The 20,334-nt window shown below is 41.7% G+C and overlaps 1 protein-coding gene across 3 annotated transcripts in view; it reads right to left on the reverse strand.

Moving 5' to 3' along the window:
* Positions 1 to 20,334, reverse strand: part of ALMS1 (ALMS1 centrosome and basal body associated protein) — a 138,945-nt gene that overhangs the window by 80,341 nt on the left and 38,270 nt on the right. For all 3 annotated transcript variants that reach the window (XM_048846406.2, XM_075128150.1, XM_048846404.2), the window contains exons 4-5: positions 9,151 to 9,271; positions 1,421 to 3,710 (exon numbers count right to left, since the gene is read on the reverse strand). In XM_048846406.2, coding sequence (XP_048702363.2) covers positions 1,421 to 3,710; positions 9,151 to 9,271 — 2,411 coding nt within the window. The remainder of the gene's footprint in view (positions 1 to 1,420; positions 3,711 to 9,150; positions 9,272 to 20,334) is intronic.

The following is a 20,334-nucleotide window of genomic DNA, read 5'->3' on the forward strand; positions in this document are numbered from 1 at the left end:
AGGCAACTGAGAATAGCTTTATATGCACACAGAAGCTGTTCTAAGATTATTTTCCCAGTGTAAATTTCAAGGAATTTTCAAGGAAAATAAGAGTAAAAGTCTGATTCCAAAGACTAAATTGTTATTATAGAAATCATTTTGCAAGAAGAGGAGCCACTTATTCTGAATTATAAAGTCCATCATTAACATACATCTGCATTTAATTTTCACTAACTCATCAGCTATCAGCAAAGGCAAGTGTTAACATGGCTGACACCTAATCTGGCAGCCATCCTATATCTAGCCACTCTGAAAAGAGAGGGAGGGGAGACTGGATTAGCAAAATAAGATCCCATTGGTCTTTATGTAAGGAACTGTAGGCAGAATGGCTATCATTTTTGTGTGTGTGTGTGTGTTTATTAATCATCAGTTGTTTAAGACTTTTACACTGGGGCAAACTTAAAAAAGAAATAATATTTATAGAAGAAGCCATCTGCTTCGCCAGGAATTTTCTGTGTTGCTTTTGCTATTATTGAAGATGTGTGGGTGTGTGAAAAGTTCTCTCTCTTGCATCCTAGCTTTTCCCCAGGGTCTGTGGTAGAATCAAAACCTGACATTTGGGACATCACAGTCTGCTTACATGGAAGAGACTGGAAGGTCATAAATGGCTTGCCGTTGCACTGCAAACAGAAATTCTAGCACCTTGTCCTTTATTTCAAGGCTCTGCTTCACTCAACCCCAACCTATATCACTGACCTTGTCTCCTTTTGCTTTTATTCTTACCTTCTACATTCAGCCACTGTCACCAGCCTTAATACGCCATATATATCCTTTTCCCACTCCTGCCTCCATGCTACCCTCTACACATGGATCATCCTCCCTAAACCCATTGCCCAGGCATTTCCACTGTCTTGTTGAAATATACCCTAGAAGTGTATTACTTCCAGATCAACAATGAGTACTTAAAATACTGATTCAACATTATGGGACAAATTCACTACTGCCATAAACAGGCACAACTCCATTTCAGTGGTGCCATGGCCATGTTAGTCAGTAATAAATTTTACCCTGACTGCAGAAAGAGTGTAAGAAAACACTGTAGGAGAAAGTGGGTTTAGAAGATTTTAGTTGTATATATTTTAAAGTTATCTTCAGTGAAGGAGTCCTTTAAAATTACTTGGCTCAGTTACCTTATTTAGAAACTAAATCATATTAGCTAACATCTAAGCTGAAGAAGTCTGTAGCTGTAGCACCAAATATTCTTACCACACATGGGATATTAAAAGCTTCTATAACTACACCAGTCTCTCCATACAATGGACTCTTTCTTGTGATGTTCAATCACCTTCAACTCCTATTTCTTTTAACACAAGTTGAGGCCGCTCAGTCTTCCTATGACTAAACCTAAAGAAAAGTGGCAAAATTACAAGCAATATCTTACCGGTATTCTTTCTTCAATATTTATGTCTTTTTTATCTGGAGTTTTCAAAGTAGGAGCCAAGAAAGGAATGACGTTATCCCCTTCTAAACTGGTGAAAAAATCCCTGGCAACTACTGAAGAAGAGCTTGCAGAGGTCAAGTCAACATGGCTACTTGCCTGTGAACTAGCCAGGAGGTTTAAACTATCTGGAGAAATGTCATTGAAATGATCCATACCAATCTGGCTAGTAGAGAGTTCTGGACCATGTGACTGTCTGGTATTATTTTCAAGACCATTGTGTTTCTCTTGCTCACCACTTGGATAGCATTCCTCCTCTCTGAGAAGTTGAGCAACCCTTTCACTGGAAATGAAGACATTTTGATCTGAATTTTGTCCTATGCTATTATTGTCGTCATCACCACCACCACCGGACCCAGTAGTGACAAGAACAGCTGTAAACTGTGGGGTTGTGGAGTCTCCTAACTGAGCACCACTTTCTCTAATTTCAGGCATTCCAGAAACTCTGCTCTTGTCTTCTGTAGGCTGAACAACTTCATCTGGGTTTGTTGCTTGAACAACTTCAATCTGTGAAGCCTCTCTGCTGATAACATGTACTGAGTTGTCAGACTGAGACCTGATAAGTGGTGAAGCATGTGCTGACTTATCACAGGAATGCAAACTGGTCATTGAACCCGTCCCGCCAAAGGGTGCGGCTAAACCACTCTTGAGGTTACCACTGCTGCTGCTCTGCTTTGATAAAATATGATTTAAGGAATCAACAATTGCACTGTAGGCTTTCTTCCTTGGAGAAACTCCACTCAAGCCACATAAAGCCAAAGCATCAGGTATCTTCTCCATTGGCTGGTTCACGTTCCAAGCTCCTACCTTTTCCATGAAATTAAGGGTAGGGAGAGACTGGATTCTTCCAGTACGAGGATACACTGTTCTTAAGGACTCACAACTTTCACTGTTTATTTCCTGTCCACTCTGGAATGCATGATGCTTCTCAGCAGAAGAAACAAGTGTATTTGTAGATGAGTTCCTAGAAGTTTGTTCATTTAAACAAATAAGAGAAGCCTGAAGATTTGATTTGATAGGAAGGGGCTTACCAGGTACTTCCTGCTTCTCACTTCTGCTTACAAATATCCCCGGGGTGGACTGATAGATTGGTTGAGCTAAATGTCCAAAGAATGAACCATCATCTACAGGAAGATTAAATAAAGGTGAAATGCCTGTATTTTTATGTCCCCTTTCTATGGTGAAGTCTGAAAGAGTTAATTCACTTCTGTTAATTCCAGACGGGATTTCCACAACAGTATTCTTCTCACTGCATGTTCCACCAGATTCTACACTAGCTGTGACTGGCTGGTCAGATGCGCTGTTCTTGACACTAGTTTTGGACATAGCAGAGAGAGGCTCCTCTTCCTGTTTCCCAGACATTTTAGAAAACAGTTGTTTTTGCTGCTCATCTAGAATGGTTCCCAGGGGCTCCATAGTAACACCAGAGAACCACAATCTGCCAGAGTCATTCAGATCTGAACTATGTCCCTTGGACAACATGAACATTTCTGAAGGCTTTGCAGAAAACACATCTGGGGCATTGGAATTTTTAAAAGGTTCTCTCCTCAAAACATCAGAAAACATACTGGAGGAGTCAAGCTCAGGAACACACTTTTCTTCTTCCAGCTTCTGATGTGATTCTCTTACAAACACTTTTGACTCCCTGTCAGAAAGCTCAATATTTCCTACTCGCTGCATTGTTTTGTTTTTCCCTGGGTCCCTAGCCGATATGCTCTTGCATGAAGAGCTTTCTGAAGATGAGAACCCACCATGGCTCGATAATCCTACTTCTTTTTCCAGAAGCTCAAGGAGGAGAGGAGCTGGCACATTGCTGTCTAAAAAGAAGTTATTATTTACAAAACCACTAGTGGCTTCCTTTGCAGCAAATACTTCTGGAGGCTGTACTGTTTCTGGCTCGTTTAGCAGCATTTTTCTATTTGGGTCTGTTAAATTTTCATCTCTATTGGGGATGAAAGACTTGTTAATACCAAGTTTACAATTTTGATCTTCAGCCTTCTCCTTCCTCTCCACAGGTATCTGTCCAGAAAGACAAATGGGGTGCTGAGACAAATAGCTGGTGCAGCTGACATCACAAGGTTCTACAGTGCTGACTGCAAGTGGATGCTCGGACAGGGTCAAGCAGCCACTGACTAAGTCTGAAGGTATTTCAGTGGCTGCCAGCTGCACAGCTTCACTGATCTGCAAAGGCTTTGAATGCTGCTCAGAAGCATCAGAAACATCAGAGGTTCCCCTGGAAGAGAAAAGAAAAGAAAAAGAAAATGTTTCTCTGGTAACATTTATTTTCAACACCAACATTTTCTGCCTAAAAGAAACAAGCTTATTTTCCGCCTAAAAGAAACAAGCTTAAAGATAGGACTTCTACATGAGAGCAAACAACTAGGATTTAGCAACACATACATCTGAAGGTACTACCCAAATAGTTCAAGCAGATATTTTAAATCCTTAAAAACAGGATAATTTACATTAAAAAAATGATTACTATATCCCTATAAATAATGGTTTGGAAATATAACTACTATGGTTCTAATGAGCATGTCAGTGTTTTCCACCAGTTAGGACCCTCTAACTCTCTTTGTATTCATAGGTCTCATTTTTGTTAATAGTTAAAAAATGTGACAACTATATATTGTTTAGAAATGAATACCCTACACAGTATTCGTTTTAAAAATCTTCCAAGTTAGGACTTCAAATATTTTTCAACGAGGATATAAAATAGGCCAGGCCTGAAATGAACACCAGGGGTTGCAATAGTTAGGAGACTGCCACAGATTTCTTACATTTTTGTCTTCACCCTGAATTATTAAATGCCTTATTTGCTTTTGATAATCATTCTTCTATGAGCTTCACTCCACGGTGCATACAATAGTTCTTCAACATTCATTGGAAGATCAATTCCAGCTGAATCCACGAAGTCTTAAATCACATGTTATTAACCAGTAATGAAACAGTGACACTTGGCACTGGGATACAACATACTTTTTTCCTTCCTCATGCCTGGATTCTTGTGTCATGTAACCTAAATACTGACAACATTGCAAGGAGACTGCATGCATCTATGTCTTGAAACGCACATTTTTTTAAAACAGAGTACACTCCTTACCAACATCACACAAGAAGAATCATTTGTTTTCCTTCTGAACAAAGACTCTCTAGGACAAGAGTTTTAGTGAAATGTAAAATGCAATAGGCTAAAATTTTAAGGCCCCTTTGTATAGCCAGAACAATGTAAACTGGCCTTAGTGAAAAGAGAATTAAGACCTCATCCCTACAACACAATCATAACTGCTCAAAAGTAGAGCTAGCCAAAAACCATTCATTCAGTTTTAGAAAAAAATTCGAAGTTTCAAAATGTTTTGTTTCACATTAGAACAAGAACAAGACCTTTCTACACTTTAATAAAAAAAACATGAAAGACATCTCCACTCCAGCATAGCCAGTAGCCTAGTGGCCAGGGCACTCACCTGGGATGCGGGAGACCCAGGTTCAAATCCATGCATGGAACTCAGGTAGAGGAGAGATTTGAATCTGGATCTCTCACAACCCAGGTGAGTGCCCTAGTCACTAGGTTACTAAGGAACTAAGTGCCTTGCATAATGACAGGTTTCAGAGTAACAGCCGTGTTAGTCTGTATTCGCAAAAAGAAAAGGAGGACTTGTGGCACCTTAGAGACTAACCAATTTATTTGAGCATGAGCTTTCGTGAGCTACACCTCTAAGGTGCCACAAGTACTCCTTTTCTTTTTAAGGAACTAAGGTCTCACACACTCACCAGAAATCACATCCTGGACCCAAGAAATATTCCCAATGTCAATTTTCAAGAATTAACATTTTCTGACAAAAAATGTCTTATTGAAAAATTCACAACCAGCTCTACTCATAAAGATTGATCAATCCATATTAGCGTCCATGGGGCTGGAATATCAGACAGGGCCCTGGGGAACGAGAGAGTGCCTCATGCCATTCAACTGTGATTTCTCTCAAATGATTAAGGAGACACAGAATGACTCAAAAGGGGTTTTGGCCAGTCATCCTCAAGAAAGGGGTTAAAATGAGGAGAAAATGGAAGGACCAGTAAAACGGACAGGCTTTTCCCCAAACAGAACTCAAGGATATCTAATCAGATTTTATCCAGTTTCTGTCCTGTCCATCTACTAATGTGATCACTTTAATTCATTGTGCCATTAATACAAACTATCTGCAGCAGATTCTACTTAATAGCAACCTGGATACTAACAACTAGTCCTGTCCCAATGACTTTAATGTTAATGGATTCGGATATTGGCAACAGCATGCGTTTATTAAGTACATCTTGTGGAAGAAAGGCCCCAACTACAGGCAGATTTGCAAGGCTGCACCCAGCAAAAGAAGTACTGGGATGTGCCTCCCTTGCCTGCAGTCCCGCAAACTTGCCTGCGGCCAGTGCTCAGCAACTCCTGGAGCTTCCTTCTGGTGCTGCAGCCCTGCAAACCTGCCTGTACAAAGGACCACATAGGAGGTAAGGAGCTGTGGGCTGCAAGGAGACACTGTGGGCAAGGCAATGGTGGGAGTGGGGTTGCAGCCCAGGTGTCAGAATTGCACAGGTTTCAGAGTAACAGCCGTGTTAGTCTGTATTCGCAAAAAGAAAAGGAGTACTTGTGGCACCTTAGAGACTAACCAATTTATTTGAGCATGAGCTTTCGTGAGCTACAGCTCACTTGCACAATTGCACAGTATCTCTCCCTGCCCTCTCCAGGTTCCACCCTGCGGGAGGACTTTACACAGGGAAGGAAGCACTGTGTCGAGCTGACTCCCGACCCCTGGAGAGTCCAGGGAGAGGTACCAGGTAGCTCCATGATAGGGGCGCCATTTAGGTGGGAACAAGGGGGTGCTCCTGCCCCCCTCTGAGTTTCGTACAGGAGGTATGCTCCCAGGCAGAGCTCTTAACTGCACAGCATTAGTGTGGAATGTGAGTTCTGCAGAGAGGTGCTTCTCCCAGCCTGTGCCCCTGGGGCAGGAAGCCAAACAGAGGCAGGGTGATTAAGATAAGAAAGGGCTGGTAATTAAATTAAAGATCTGGAAGTCTTCAGATGAACCTGTAAAACAGGAATCCCACTGCAGGGGATGGGGGATGCTGAAGAAATCCCCCCACCCCCTGAGTCTGCAGGGGACTCAGAAGAAATACAGCCAAGCCCTCTGAGCCAAGTTTACATTTAGAAAAGAGGGAGATGTGAGGGGCGTAGGTGAAAAGAAGGGGCCAAAACCCAGGGAAGGGCTAGCAGTGGTATAGAGAAGTTTCCACTCTACCTATGGTACTTATGTGGCCCCATCACTATAATATCTGAGAGCCTCACATCACAGCCCCTCAGTGAGGTAGAGCAGTGCTGTTATTCCCATTGCACAGATGGGGCACCGAGGCACAGAGAGACTAAAGGCCAGATTTTCAAAGGTATTTAGGCACCTAGTGGGATTTTCAAAAGCACCTAGGAGGCTTGGTGCTTTGTAAACCCACTAGATGCATCTTTGGGTTCCTAAAAATCTTTGAAACTCTGTGCATAAGGCACTGGCCTGAGGTCATACAGGAACTCCATTGGGGGAGTAGAACCCAGGTCTCTCAGGGCTAACTCCCTATCCACTGACCAGCCTATCTCTTGGCTTCATGCTGCAAAAAAGAGGACTCTGATAGATGGGAGCGAAACCAAGGAGGACAGTTCTCCGAGACTCCAGCAATTGGGAAGGATGTCATGGTTGACAAGTATGAAAAGTAGCACAGCGGTCAGGAAGGATGAAGAAAAGAGAGAATGAGAGTCAGATGAAAGGAGAGCACTTACCTGCCAAGGGGGGGCAGGTTCTGTCCCATGCTGGGTTGTAGAGCAATGCCTGCTGTGCAATTTTAGATTTTAACTGAAAAGTATTTTGTTTTGTCGTTTTTTGTTCTAAGTTCGAGAAAAGAAAGGAATGAGAAAGTGTCGTATGAGTATCAGATGTGTTTATGCCTCAAATTCTTAGGGTTTCAGCTGTATCCAGGCCAATTCCAGAACAAAAAACAGAAATTGCATCCACGGAGTCCATAAAGTCGACGATTATTGTCATTATTTGTATTATTCACTGGGCACCATCTGTGTGCTCAGCACTGTACAGAATATGCCAGAAAATGTAGTCTCTGAGTAAATGCGTATAGGATGTGTAACTCTGGATAAGATTGCTCAGATATTTAATTACGAAGTGTATAGTTATTGACCATGTTATCATATGTTCACTGTGATGTTAACATCTACGAGTGGTGGCGCTGATGGCAATTGAAATTTTACTTGATTAAGGACTAGAAGATTTGACCATCCAACTTTTTTTTCAAGAGGAAGAGCTGCCCAGAGCACCTGTGCCTATTTATTTTCCTTTCCTGCCTGCAGTGTCCCTGACATACCTCAGGGGTCTCAATTTTTTTCTCAACTTTAAAACGTGGAATTTTCTTAGGGTTTGGTTTTAAATATTCTCCTGTGAGAACTGCAACTAAATCACTATAGTGTTGTGTTTAAGAGCCTTCTGGAAAGTAACTAACCTTTAAACAGAAGTGAAAGCAGTGCTGCCAGCTCTCATGATTTTGTTATGAGTTCCATGATAATTATTATTTTCCTTGAAGCCTCAGCTCCTGGAGTCGAGTGGATATGTGATGATTTCAGCCATCAATTCTTAAAGAAAAATGAAGTTTCTAGCCCTCGTGGCTGTGGAGAAAGCTTCAAAATATGATCTCAGTGCACTCAAAAGGCTCAAAAAGCAGAAGGCAAATAAAAATAATACCAAATCTATTATTTTTACATGATATGATGATTTTAAAGCTAATCACATGATTTTTGGTGAGCCTGATTCATAATTTTTGAACATTTGGGATTGGCAATAGTGTTAATGTGAAAGTATCAGCTTCACTCCTGTTTAAAGTCAGTTTCTAGTATATTATTTATAGTAGCGTAACACCCCTAGAGCCCCAGGCAGGTGCAGTTTAAACTCACGGGGCCCTGCCCTAGTAGGATGTTTCCAAAAGTTAAATGATCTATTCCAAGCTTGGTGAACTTCAAAAAAGTAATAGAAAGTAAGCTAGATTTTTCTATAATTGTTGTATTCAAGAGTTAGTAACAAAGTAAGAATATATATTAAAATTTTAAACCTAACCAATGTCCCTTAAGTGAGTTGACAAGACGTCAGAACATGTTAGTTTTAGAGTCTAATATTTATTTAATTTTCTTTATATAGGAATTAGATACAGTTCTCCTGTCAGATAATAATTTTTAAGTTATTATCTGCAAAAAAAAATGAGAGTTTTCAGGTGCCTAAGTAGCCCCTGGAATCACGGTTAAAATGCCCCCCCCCACCAAAATCTGAAATGGCACCCTGCTTCGTGGGGCCCCTAGCACCCCCACGTACTGTAGAAAGCCCTAACATCTGGGCTGAAGCCCCTTACCCTGCCACTGCCCGGCTAGCAGGCAGGGATGGCACAGCCCAGCACTTCCTTCCCTAGCTGCAACCTCGCAAACCTGCCTTCCACTTATTAGCAATCCCCAGACAATGGTATCTTTTTGCTAGCAACAGAGGGGTTGCTAATAAGTAGATTCTACTGTATCTGGAAATTCTTTGAATCACAGGCACATAGAGAACATATAATGCAGAGAATTCAAACAACACACAGGAACTTCATCCCACCTTAGAGGAGCAAAATCCAGCTCAGTTTGCTGAAACAGGGTATCATCCAAAAACTTCTGACCTTGCACTGAATATGTCATCAGTAGTGGGAGACAGGGAGAGAAGCGACTGTCCTGAATTTCTGTTAAGAGTAAAAATATCATGATGATGTGGTAATAATGCAATAGTCATGGCTTGCTAAGCAACCCCTTACTAATCCAACTGCCCTGCCATCTGGCATAGCTTGCAAGGCTAAAAAATGCCAATTATGGTAAAAAAAATTACATAATCCAGCAATGCTAGTGACTGAAGTAGGTGAATCAAAAAGAAATAATACACATTTCAAAGAAGTTGGTATGGAAGATCACATTATGATTCTTTATACAGACATCCAATTATATAGATGATGGAATTTCAGAAATTAGATGTTTAGAATCTTAGAAAGTAGAGCTAGAAAAGTACTCATAAATCAATCTACCTACCCACCCAGCATGCCCAATTGTCAATGCAGCTTCAATATCCTGGTCAAAGATCCAATCCAGCTAAATGCCAAGCCCCCTCAATTCCCAGTGAAAGGGCTCAGCACTTTACCAGATCAGTCTCTATAGTAGGCTGATGCTTTGCTTTACTGAGCAACAAAGGACAGTCAAGATCCCACTAATCTTCAAAAAAATAGCATCTATGTCTCTGTTTTAGGATCTAAATTACAAGAAAATACCAAGTTTGACAAACAATATTTAAACTTCTATTGATACAGTCTTCACTTTGAATGATTTCAAAATGCTCTAAAAATTGCACAAAGGATCAGATCACTCACCCAAAACTAATATGCACCCACTTCTGGAGACACTCTGGCTTGACAGAGCACACCACCACCACCACAATACATTTTTGAAAAGGAAAGTAAACAATAGCTACTACAACTACAGGGGGAACTTAGTTGAAGTGAGCTGTAGCTTACGAAAGCTCATGCTCAAATAAATTTGTTAGTCTCTAAGGTGCCACAAGTACTCCTTTTCTTTTAGTTAGACAAGAGTATAATTACTCAAATTGGAATTTGGCTCAAACAGCAGAGCTAAAGCTCTTACAATTGTAAAAGTGCCATGGGATTGTCAATGATCACAAGTGGACCCAGACTGTACACCTAATTCAAAAAGTCATCTTCCTTGACTGTTGATTTGACCACATGATCAGCCCCGTCTGAATCCTTCTAGTGGTACCAGTCCACTCTTGCATCAAATTTAAGCTTTTTGTCACCAAGTTCAAAGTGCTATATATTTTGACTTCTCCTACTTGTCCTCCATTGTTAAGCTTCATGTTTCCCCCACCACCTCTGCTCCAATACTCCCCAGCCTTGTCCACCCATTTGCCAGCTTCTCATATAATCACTTCCAGGAAGCCCCATGGTATGAATTCCCATAGCTCATCTACAAAGACCCTGTACAATCCACATCTGAATCCTTTTTAAATATCCACTTCTGCCACACCACTTAGTGAACTGAGCTGACTTGTATGTAAATTACCATTTATTCCCCTTTCCCTAATCCCTGTCTGCCCTTAGACTATGAGCTCTGTAAAGTTGGGACCATCCCTTAAGTGTTTGGAAAGTACCTAGTACATCAAAGTAGCTACTGTAAATAAATTATAAACATTAAATAGAGGCAGCGGCTACATCAGTCCAGTTACCCCAATATTGACTTAATGGGAAGAGAGCCACTGAGGCGATGTTTCCACAGCAACTGGGAAGTGGATTCCCAGCATAGGTAGACAGACTTGTGCTAGCTCAGCTCAAACCAATGTGCTAAAAACAGCAGCATGGACGTTATGCCACTGACAGGAGTTCAGACTAGCTACCTGGGTGGGAGCTCGGGCAGCTAGCATGAGTCACCGCCAGCGCTGCAATGTCCACACTGCTATTTTTAGTGCACTAGCTCTAGCTGAGCTACCACAAGTCTGTCTACCCGGGCTGCGAATCACACCTCCCACCTGCCGTGTAGACTTCACCATGAGTAAAGGCAACTCCTTGGACTTGCACAATGGTGAGTTTATAAAAAGTAGTACCAAATCACATATTTTTTTAGATGGATTTACTAGACAGGTGGTTTCCCTTCCCCACTCAATCAGAACATATCTGGCCAAAGAGTGCTATCTTGGTTAGTTGTCTCTCTACTTGTATTTAAAGCAGAAAGGGCCAAGTGACCTAGTAGATCTTTTCCATCTCTAACTTTTATGATGTTGGTTTTTAGACTTATTTGCTTATTTGATCCCTTTGTATAAGAAATGGGACCTCTAAACCTCTACTGTAATAGCATAAAATAACCAAAGCCCACAGAATGTGCTAGCGTTAACATCGATTACTATGTCAAGCACTGTTATATTCTGTAGCAGTAAGCGTTTGATTCTCTGGCACATTTGCTTGTTTTATATGCCAATGGTCAGTTTACCCAGTATGAAAAAAACTTTGCACCTATACATTATTTTTCATTAATTATCAACAAAAGCAGATATGGATGTTTTATATCACAAGAAGCAAAACAGCATTTTACAAAAGTTACTTATTTATACAGTAGACCAGCAGAGGCCTTTTAAAAACACACACCCATTTTGATACAGGTAATATCTCCCATCTAATATGATAGGTAAGCAGATCTCTGGCATTTCCAAAGTATTAAATTATAAAAATCCACCTGGAAAAAAAAAAAACCATTAAGAACACACTGTATCATCAGTCAGGGTGAGAGATTACTGATTCAAATCCTATCTAGTATTTTAGACTTAGTTTGTGGTTTTGTTTATTTGCTAGATAATCTGCTTTGATCTGTTTGCTATCACTTATCACTTAAAATCTATCTTTCTGTCGTTAATAAACTTGTTTTACGCTTTATTTTAACCAGTGTATTTTGAGTGAAGTGTCTGGGAAAAATCTCAGCTTGGTTAACACAAGCTTGTTGTGCATATCTTTCTCACAGAGAGAGGAAGGTGAACTATATTAATGAGAAAAGGAGTACTTGTGGCACCTTAGAGACTAACCAATTTATTTGAGCATGAGCTTTCGTGAGCTACAGCTCACTTCATCATGATGAAGTGAGCTGTAGCTCACGAAAGCTCATGCTCAAATAAATTGGTTAGTCTCTAAGGTGCCACAATGATGAAGTGAGCTGTAGCTCACGAAAGCTCATGCTCAAATAAATTGGTTAGTCTCTAAGGTGCCACAAGTACTCCTTTTCTTTTTGCGAATACAGACTAACACGGCTGTTCCTCTGAAACCTATATTAATGAGCTTACATTGTATAGATTCCTGTGCAGTGTAAGACAATATAATTCTGGGTTTATACTATAGCAGGGGGTGCAAGCCTGGGGAGCTGGGAAACTGGTTGTCTGTCTTTGAGTGGCTTAGGTAAAGAACTGAGGTAGCTCAAAGAAAAGGAGGACTTGTGGCACCTTAGAGACTAACAAATTTATTTGAGCATAAGCTTTCGTGAGCTACAGCTCACTTCATCGGATGCATTCAGTGGAAAATACAGTGGGGAGATTTATATACATAGAGAACATGAAACAATGGGTGTTACCATACACACTGTAAGGAGAGTGATCAGGTAAGGTGAGCTATTACCAGCAGAGGGGTGGGGGAGGGGACAACATTTTGTAGTGATAATCACCGTGGGCCATTTCCAGCAGTTGACAACGTCTGAGGAACGGGGGTGGGTGAATATACATGGGGAAATAGTTTTACTTTGTGTAATGACCAATCCACTCCAAGTCTCTATTCAAACCTAAGCACTTACATGAGAGGAAAGTGATCAGGAACAGTCAGCATGGATTCACCAAGGGAAGGTCATGCTTGACTAATCTAATCGCCTTCTATGATGAGATTACTGGTTCTGTGGATGAAGGGAAAGCAGTGGATGTATTGTTTCTTGACTTTAGCAAAGCTTTTGACACGGTCTCCCACAGTATTCTTGTCAGCAAGTTAAAGAAGTATGGGCTGGATGAATGCACTATAAGGTGGGTAGAAAGTTGTCTAGATTGTCGGGCTCAACGGGTAGTGATCAATGGCTCCATGTCTAGTTGGCAGCCAGTGTCAAGTGGAGTGCCCCAGGGGTCGGTCCTGGGGCCGGTTTTGTTCAATATCTTCATAAATGATCTGGAGGATGGTGTGGTTTGCACTCTCGGCAAATTTGCGGATGATACTAAACTGGGAGGAGTGGTAGATACGCTGGAGGGCAGGGATAGGATACAGAGGGACCTAGACAAATTGGAGAATTGGGCCAAAAGAAATCTGATGAGGTTCAATAAGGATAAGTGCAGGGTCCTGCACTTAAGACGGAAGAACCCAATGCACAGCTACAGACTAGGGACCGAATGGCTAGGCGGCAGTTCTGCGGAAAAGGACCTAGGGGTGACAGTGGACGAGAAGCTGGATATGAGTCAGCAGTGTGCCCTTGTTGCCAAGAAGGCCAATGGCATTTTGGGATGTATAAGTAGGGGCATAGCCAGCAGATCGAGGGACGTGATCGTCCCCCTCTATTCGACATTGGTGAGGCCTCATCTGGAGTACTGTGTCCAGTCTTGGGCCCCACACTACAAGAAGGATGTGGATAAATTGGAGAGAGTCCAGCGAAGGGCAACAAAAATGATTAGGGGTCTGGAACACATGACTTATGAGGAGAGGCTGAGGGAACTGGGATTGTTTAGTCTGTAGAAGAGAAGAATGAGGGGGGATTTGATAGCTGCTTTCAACTACCTGAAAGGGGGTTCCAGAGAGGATGGTTCTAGACTATTCTCAGTGGTAGAAGAGGACAGGACAAGGAGTAATGGTCTCAAGTTGCAGTGGGGGAGGTTTAGGTTGGATATTAGGAAAAACTTTTTCACTAGGAGGGTGGTGAAACACTGGAATGCGTTACCTAGGGAGGTGGTGGAATCTCCTTCCTTAGAAGTTTTTATGGTCAGGCTTGACAAAGCCCTGGCTGGGATGATTTAATTGGGGATTGGTCCTGCTTTGAGCAGGGGGTTGGACTAGATGACCTCCTGAGGTCCCTTCCAACCCTGATATTCTATGATTCTAAGGATCTACAACCTATCCTGAAGGACGACCCATCACTCTCACAGGTCTTGGGAGACAGGCCAGTCCTTGCTTACAGACAGCCCCACAACCTGAAGCAAATACTCACCAGCAACCACACACCACACAACAGAACCACTAACCCAGGAACCTATCCTTGCAACAAAGCCCGTTGCCAACTCTGTCCACATATCTATTCAGGGGACACCACCATAGGGCCTAATCATATCAGCCACACTATCAGAGGCTCGTTTACCTGCACATCTACCAATGTGATATATGCCATCATGTGCCAGCAATGCCCCTCTGCCATGTACATTGGTCAAACTGGACAGTCTCTACGTAAAAGAATAAATGGACACAAATCAGACGTCAAGAATTATTACATTCAAAAATCAATTGGAGAACACTTCGATCTCTTTGGTCACCTCGATTACAGACCTAAAAGTTGCAATTCTTCAACAAAAAACTTCAAAAACAGACTCCAATGAGAGACTGCTGAATTGGAATTAATTTACTGGATACAATTAACTTAGGTTTGAATAGAGACTGGGAGTGGATGGGTCATTACACAAGTAAAACTATTTCCCCATGTTTATTCCCCCCCCCCCCCCCCGACACCTCCCACTGTTCCTCAGACGTTCTTGTCAACTGCTGGAACTGGCCCACCTTGATTATCACTACAAAAGGTTCCTCCCCCCCCCCCCCCCCCCCCGGCTCTCCTACTGGTAATAGCTCACCTTACCTGATTACTCTCCTTACAGGGTGTATGGTAACACCCATTGTTTCACATTCTCTATGTATATAAATCGTCCCACTGTATTTTCCACTGCATGCATCCGATGAAGTGAGCTGTAGCTCACGAACGCTTATACTCAAATAAATTTGTTAGTCTCTCAGGTGCCACAAGTCCTCCTTTTCTTTCTGCGAATATAGACTAACACTGCTGATACTCTGAAACCTGAGGTAGCTCAGTTGGGTGTGTGGCGCCACCTGCTGTTGTGTTGATTTTTTGCCAGAAGCTGGGAATGGGCGACAGGAGATGGATCATTTGATGACCACCTGTTCAGTTCATTCCCTCTGGGGCATCTGGCATTGGCCACTGTCGGAAGACAGGATACTGGGCTAGGTGGACCTTTAGTCTGACCCAGTATGGCCATTCTTACATACTTACGATAAAAGGGCATGGTGAGGCTGTCTGAATCTCCACCAGTGAGAGAAAAGGGCCAGCACAACTGGAGGGTTAGAGCCCACAGTGGTTCCCACAGCTCCCAGACTGGACCTTGGGGGTGACAACCCATCACAATACATTTTAGAATTGATGTAGGGATTTTAATTTTTTTTTTGGGGGGGGGGGGGGGAAGAGAAGTGGAGGCAAGGGTGGCTCCATTATGCAGTGAGGAGATGATTATACGGACTGAGATAATTCCACAGCCACAAAATCATAGACCAAAAGCGGCCCAGAATATGGGTCATTCCCCCCATCCGTAATAATAATGTGATCACAAAGCAATTTCAAATAATTCATTGTATCTCAGCTGCTGTCTCTACTACGGTACAAGACACTAAACACCTCAGTCCATGCCTCAGAGCTTACAGTCTAAACAGATTAGACTGGGACACCCACAGAAAAGTTCTGTCCTCTGCCCCCTCCATTCTCTCTCTCACCCTAATTTTCAGTATAATGTTAAGAAATACCAATTTTTCTACCATGGTTTACTGTGTATGACTGTAGGAACTTTTGAGATAGCATTTGGAAGTACAGTGGGTATGTGCTTGGTGCTCTTTGATAGCACAGAATGCCAGGTGCAGAAGGCAGCTTGAAAGAAGGCAAGACAAGTGTGTGAGAAGGGAGAGGTGATATGGAATACATGGCAGTTAAAAAGGCAAAGGGCATGTAATGACAGCAAAGGATCCGTTTGTGGGGGATCATCAGAAATATCCCAAAACATCTCACTGTACATGTCTGTTTCCCTGGCTTTAAAGTTATTGTGACTAATTATTAAGTCTACAAGCTGGAATACACTTTCATTTTCTTTAAATTGGCCTTGCATTGAGGCATCTCAATTTATTACTATGAGAGGAGTAATAAACAGAAAAGTTTTAAGCAGAAAAGTAAACTCTGTCTTGTTCTCCCTACCTCTAAGTCCTCAACTTCCCTCTCTCTCTCTGCTTCCTACCTCCCCACCCCCTGCCTTAAAGCAGTCGGCCACCTCTGAGCTACTGGCCTGTTCCCTGCATGGAGTGACTCTTTGCTCCATGTCAGTTCTTTCCTGGGCTGGATGACCAATGCATCTCATTTCCCCCATAGGTGTCCAGCCTTAGGGGACTGATGGCAGTGGTCAGTGACCAGCAGCAAACAACTGAGTGGGTCAGGGAGGCAAGCTAGAGAACAAGTGGCAAAGGAAGGAGAAATTCTCAGCAAAGAGGAAGAGGAGCCGGTCAAATTTAGTATAGTCCGATCTTAGACCCATCTTCCAGCACCCTGAATCCTTCCTTCCTCAATACAGTGCCCCCTAGAGGCTAACTGGAAACCAAGGAAGCTGGCTGGTTAAACACGCCCCAAGGGGTTAAATACCTTGCACTAAGCCAGTGTTCTAAGGGTTTAAGGCTACAGAACTAATTCCTTACACAAACACAGTCCTATCAGTTTTAAAAAATGCATCTTCCTCTCCCCTCAGTATTTTTTAAGGTTTTCTAATTTTATGCTGCCTGAATCATCACATTTTTGATCACTTATTTACTTCAGGAACAGAAAGATCATCACTATCATATTCTGGCTGCTTATGATGATTTAAGGGATCATTACACCAAGATGTACCCTAGGTTTTGTGGGCAGAAAAGCAGGTGCATGATGCTCAAAGCAGCAAGTGACGTCAGCGCAACACTCTTTGAGTATCTTGTGTCAAAACAGTAATTCTTCCTGCTGTCACTCTAAAGGTCAAAAGCCTTCTCACAGTTGAATTTACCGAGCAAGCAAACATGGGCATGCTACTTTATCTTACAGTCTACTGACAAATCTGAATGCCAGAATCAAATTGCTGTTCATGGAAGATTAAAGAGAAAGGCAAAAACAAAACAGAACTTTCTTGGCTTTGTCAGTTTGCTCTATATGTAGATCAGGTGACCTCAATACAAATTTCATAATGGCATTTAAAAGGAAGCTGCAAGGCAGAGTTACAGATTCAAAACACTTTTAAAAAAAGAGAAATGTTGTTGTTAGAACCAATATTTCCCCCCAATAAAACAATTCTGAAAATTCAAGCTTGTGTGTTGAGCTACTGCTTAACGTGTATGGTATCAACCTATGCACTCTCTACACATGCAGTTTTTTAGTCACTGCTTCCTAAAGTACCTCGAGAGTCTTCAATATCACATCACAATCAAGCTCTGCACTCTCTCATGGACAGTGTAAATAGAAGTAACAGGATAAAATTTAGAAAGAGAAAATTTAGCCAAGTATCAGGAGGTTTTCTTCACGATGCAATAGTCCCCAAAGGTAGCAGAATCTTTGGACATTTATACTGGACAAAGCTCTAGAAAAGTACCAAGAGGGAAATGTTGCATTGGAAAGATGAATTGGAAGGGAAATGAATTGGATAATATAAGCTAATGGGTCTCATCCTTCTCTAACTTCTATGACTTTACAATGAAACTCCATATACTGCAAAATAGAATCGAAGACTAACATGACTGCTACTCTGAAACCTATATTTATTCAATACATTAAGTTGCAACTTTGGTTATAGTGAACCAGTAATAACGCTGAAAACATATAGCACTTTTCATTGTAAGGCTGCTCAAACATTTAATTAAGCCTCACACCACCTTGCAAGATAGAGAAGAGTTTTCTTTACAGAAGAAAAAACTGAGGCAAAGAAATTCTGGTCTGGTCTTCACTCAGAAAGTCTAGAAAGAAAAGGAGTACTAGTGGCACCTTAGAGACTAACCAAATTATTTGAAGTGAGCTGTAGCTCACGAAAGCTTATGCTCAAATACATTGGTTAGTCTCTAAGGTGCCAATAGTACTCCTTTTCTTTTTGCGAATACAGACTAACACGGCTGCTACTCTGAAACCACTCAAAGTCCATGTTCAGTAATCAGTATAGCTGCATCAATGCCGAGACGTAAGGGCTTACTTACCCTAGGAAATTACATTGCACTAGAATACCATCCTAAGGCGTCACGGTCACTAACAAGAAGTTGAACAGGGCTTACTACACAGTGTGGACACCAAATGCCATGTTTAACATCTTGACAACTGATCATAGTTAACCGTAAGGCACATCAGTAATATACTGAACAAACAAATTACCCTCAGACAATTTCCATGGCTCTTCTCCTGCCTCAGCTGAAGACCAAACAAAATATTGGTTCTTCTTTCTACGAAGGATAAAGAGGCAGCCATCATTTTTAAATTTGCTTTACCAGAAGTGTTACAGCTACTAAAGTTAACATAGTGCCAAGTTTTATTTGTCAATAGCAGATAGTCTCTACCTTACATCCATTTAATGGAAAACTTGGGTATACTGAATACCCTAGAGTTAAGCCAGACCAACTGACACAATGTTAAACAAAACCATACTTGTTGACAATGAGTGCTAAGTTGTGTTCATCATTGCATTTATTTACCACTGCTCCTCAAGGTCATATTCTAATATGATGTATTTTCTCAGTGTAGACCACCTCTCCGTGTAGGCAAGGGCAAGCTGAGTTTGCACCATGAGAGCTAATTTTACTCAACTAAGCACTTTTAGATCCCTGGAATATCACAAAAGTGGATTCTTTTAACATGTCATCCAATTATGATAAATGTCCCTCTACCCACTAGCACACAATATATTTTTTTCATTGAATGTACTCTTTTACATCCTTCATAATCACCGCATGATTTCTGATGAGATGCTTTCCCCCTAAACAGGTGTAAGTTATTTAAGGACAGGTTTCAGAGTAGCAGTCGTGTTAGTCTGTATTCGCAAAAAGAAAAGGAGGACTTGTGGCACCTCAGAGACTAACAAATTTATTTGAGCATAAGCTTTCGTGAGCTACAGCTCACTTCATCGGATGCATTCAGTGGAAAATACAGTGGGGAGAGTTATATACATAGAGAACATGAAACAATGGGTGTTACCATACACCCTGTAAGGAGAGCGATCACTTAAGGTGAGCTATTACCAGTGGGGGGGGGGGGGAGGGGGAAGGAATAAACAAGGGGAAATAGTTTTACTTTGTGTAATGACCCATCCACTCCCAGTCTCTATTCAAACCTAAGGATCTACAACCTATCCTGAAGGACGACTCATCACGCTCACAGATCTTGGGAGACAGGCCAGTCCTTGCTTACAGACAGCCCCACAACCTGAAGCAAATACTCACCAGCAACCACACACCACACAACAGAACCACTAACCCAGGAACCTATCCTTGCAACAAAGCCCGTTGCCAACTGTGTCCACATATCTATTCAGGGGACACCATCATAGGGCCTAATCACATCAGCCACACTATCAGAGTCTCGTTCAGGAGGTCATCTAGTCCAACCCCCTGCTCAAAAGCAGGACCAATCCCCAATTAAATCATCCCAGCCAGGGCTTTGTCAAGCCTGACCTTAAAATCTGATACATTCAAATAAAAAGATTTGTATAAGTCTTACCATGATAAGGTATTTCTAGCTAAAATTCTTGAGAAATAATTATTATTCAGATGCCTTTTGTAACTGAAAATAAAAATCTTATGCAACATTAAGTCATTGACCTAGCTGAAGCATGATAACAACTTATGTTTATACAGCACCTTTCAACGAAAGTTTCAAAACACTATAAATGTAGATTATTTTTCCCACCAGTGAAATGTATTACAACACTGCACAACAACTGCAGAGAAAACGAAGAATACTTTACCCACTTCAGAAGAGAATGATTTTTTACATAGGGAATTATATACGCTTATCGCTTAGTGGTTTACGTTATCAAAACACTATACAAATTGGACTACTTCATCTTCAACCTTGCTAAGGATTACTCCCCCTTTGCAAGTGGAGACAGTGAGGCAAAGAGGTTAAGTGACTTGCCCAAGGTCACAGTGCAAGCCACTTGCAGAAGCAGGATTACAACTCATATGTTTTTAAGGCCTGCAGGAACCAT

The sequence above is a fragment of the Caretta caretta genome, chromosome 4 (genome assembly GCF_965140235.1).
Source record: "Caretta caretta isolate rCarCar2 chromosome 4, rCarCar1.hap1, whole genome shotgun sequence".
Lineage (NCBI taxonomy): Eukaryota > Metazoa > Chordata > Testudines > Cheloniidae > Caretta > Caretta caretta.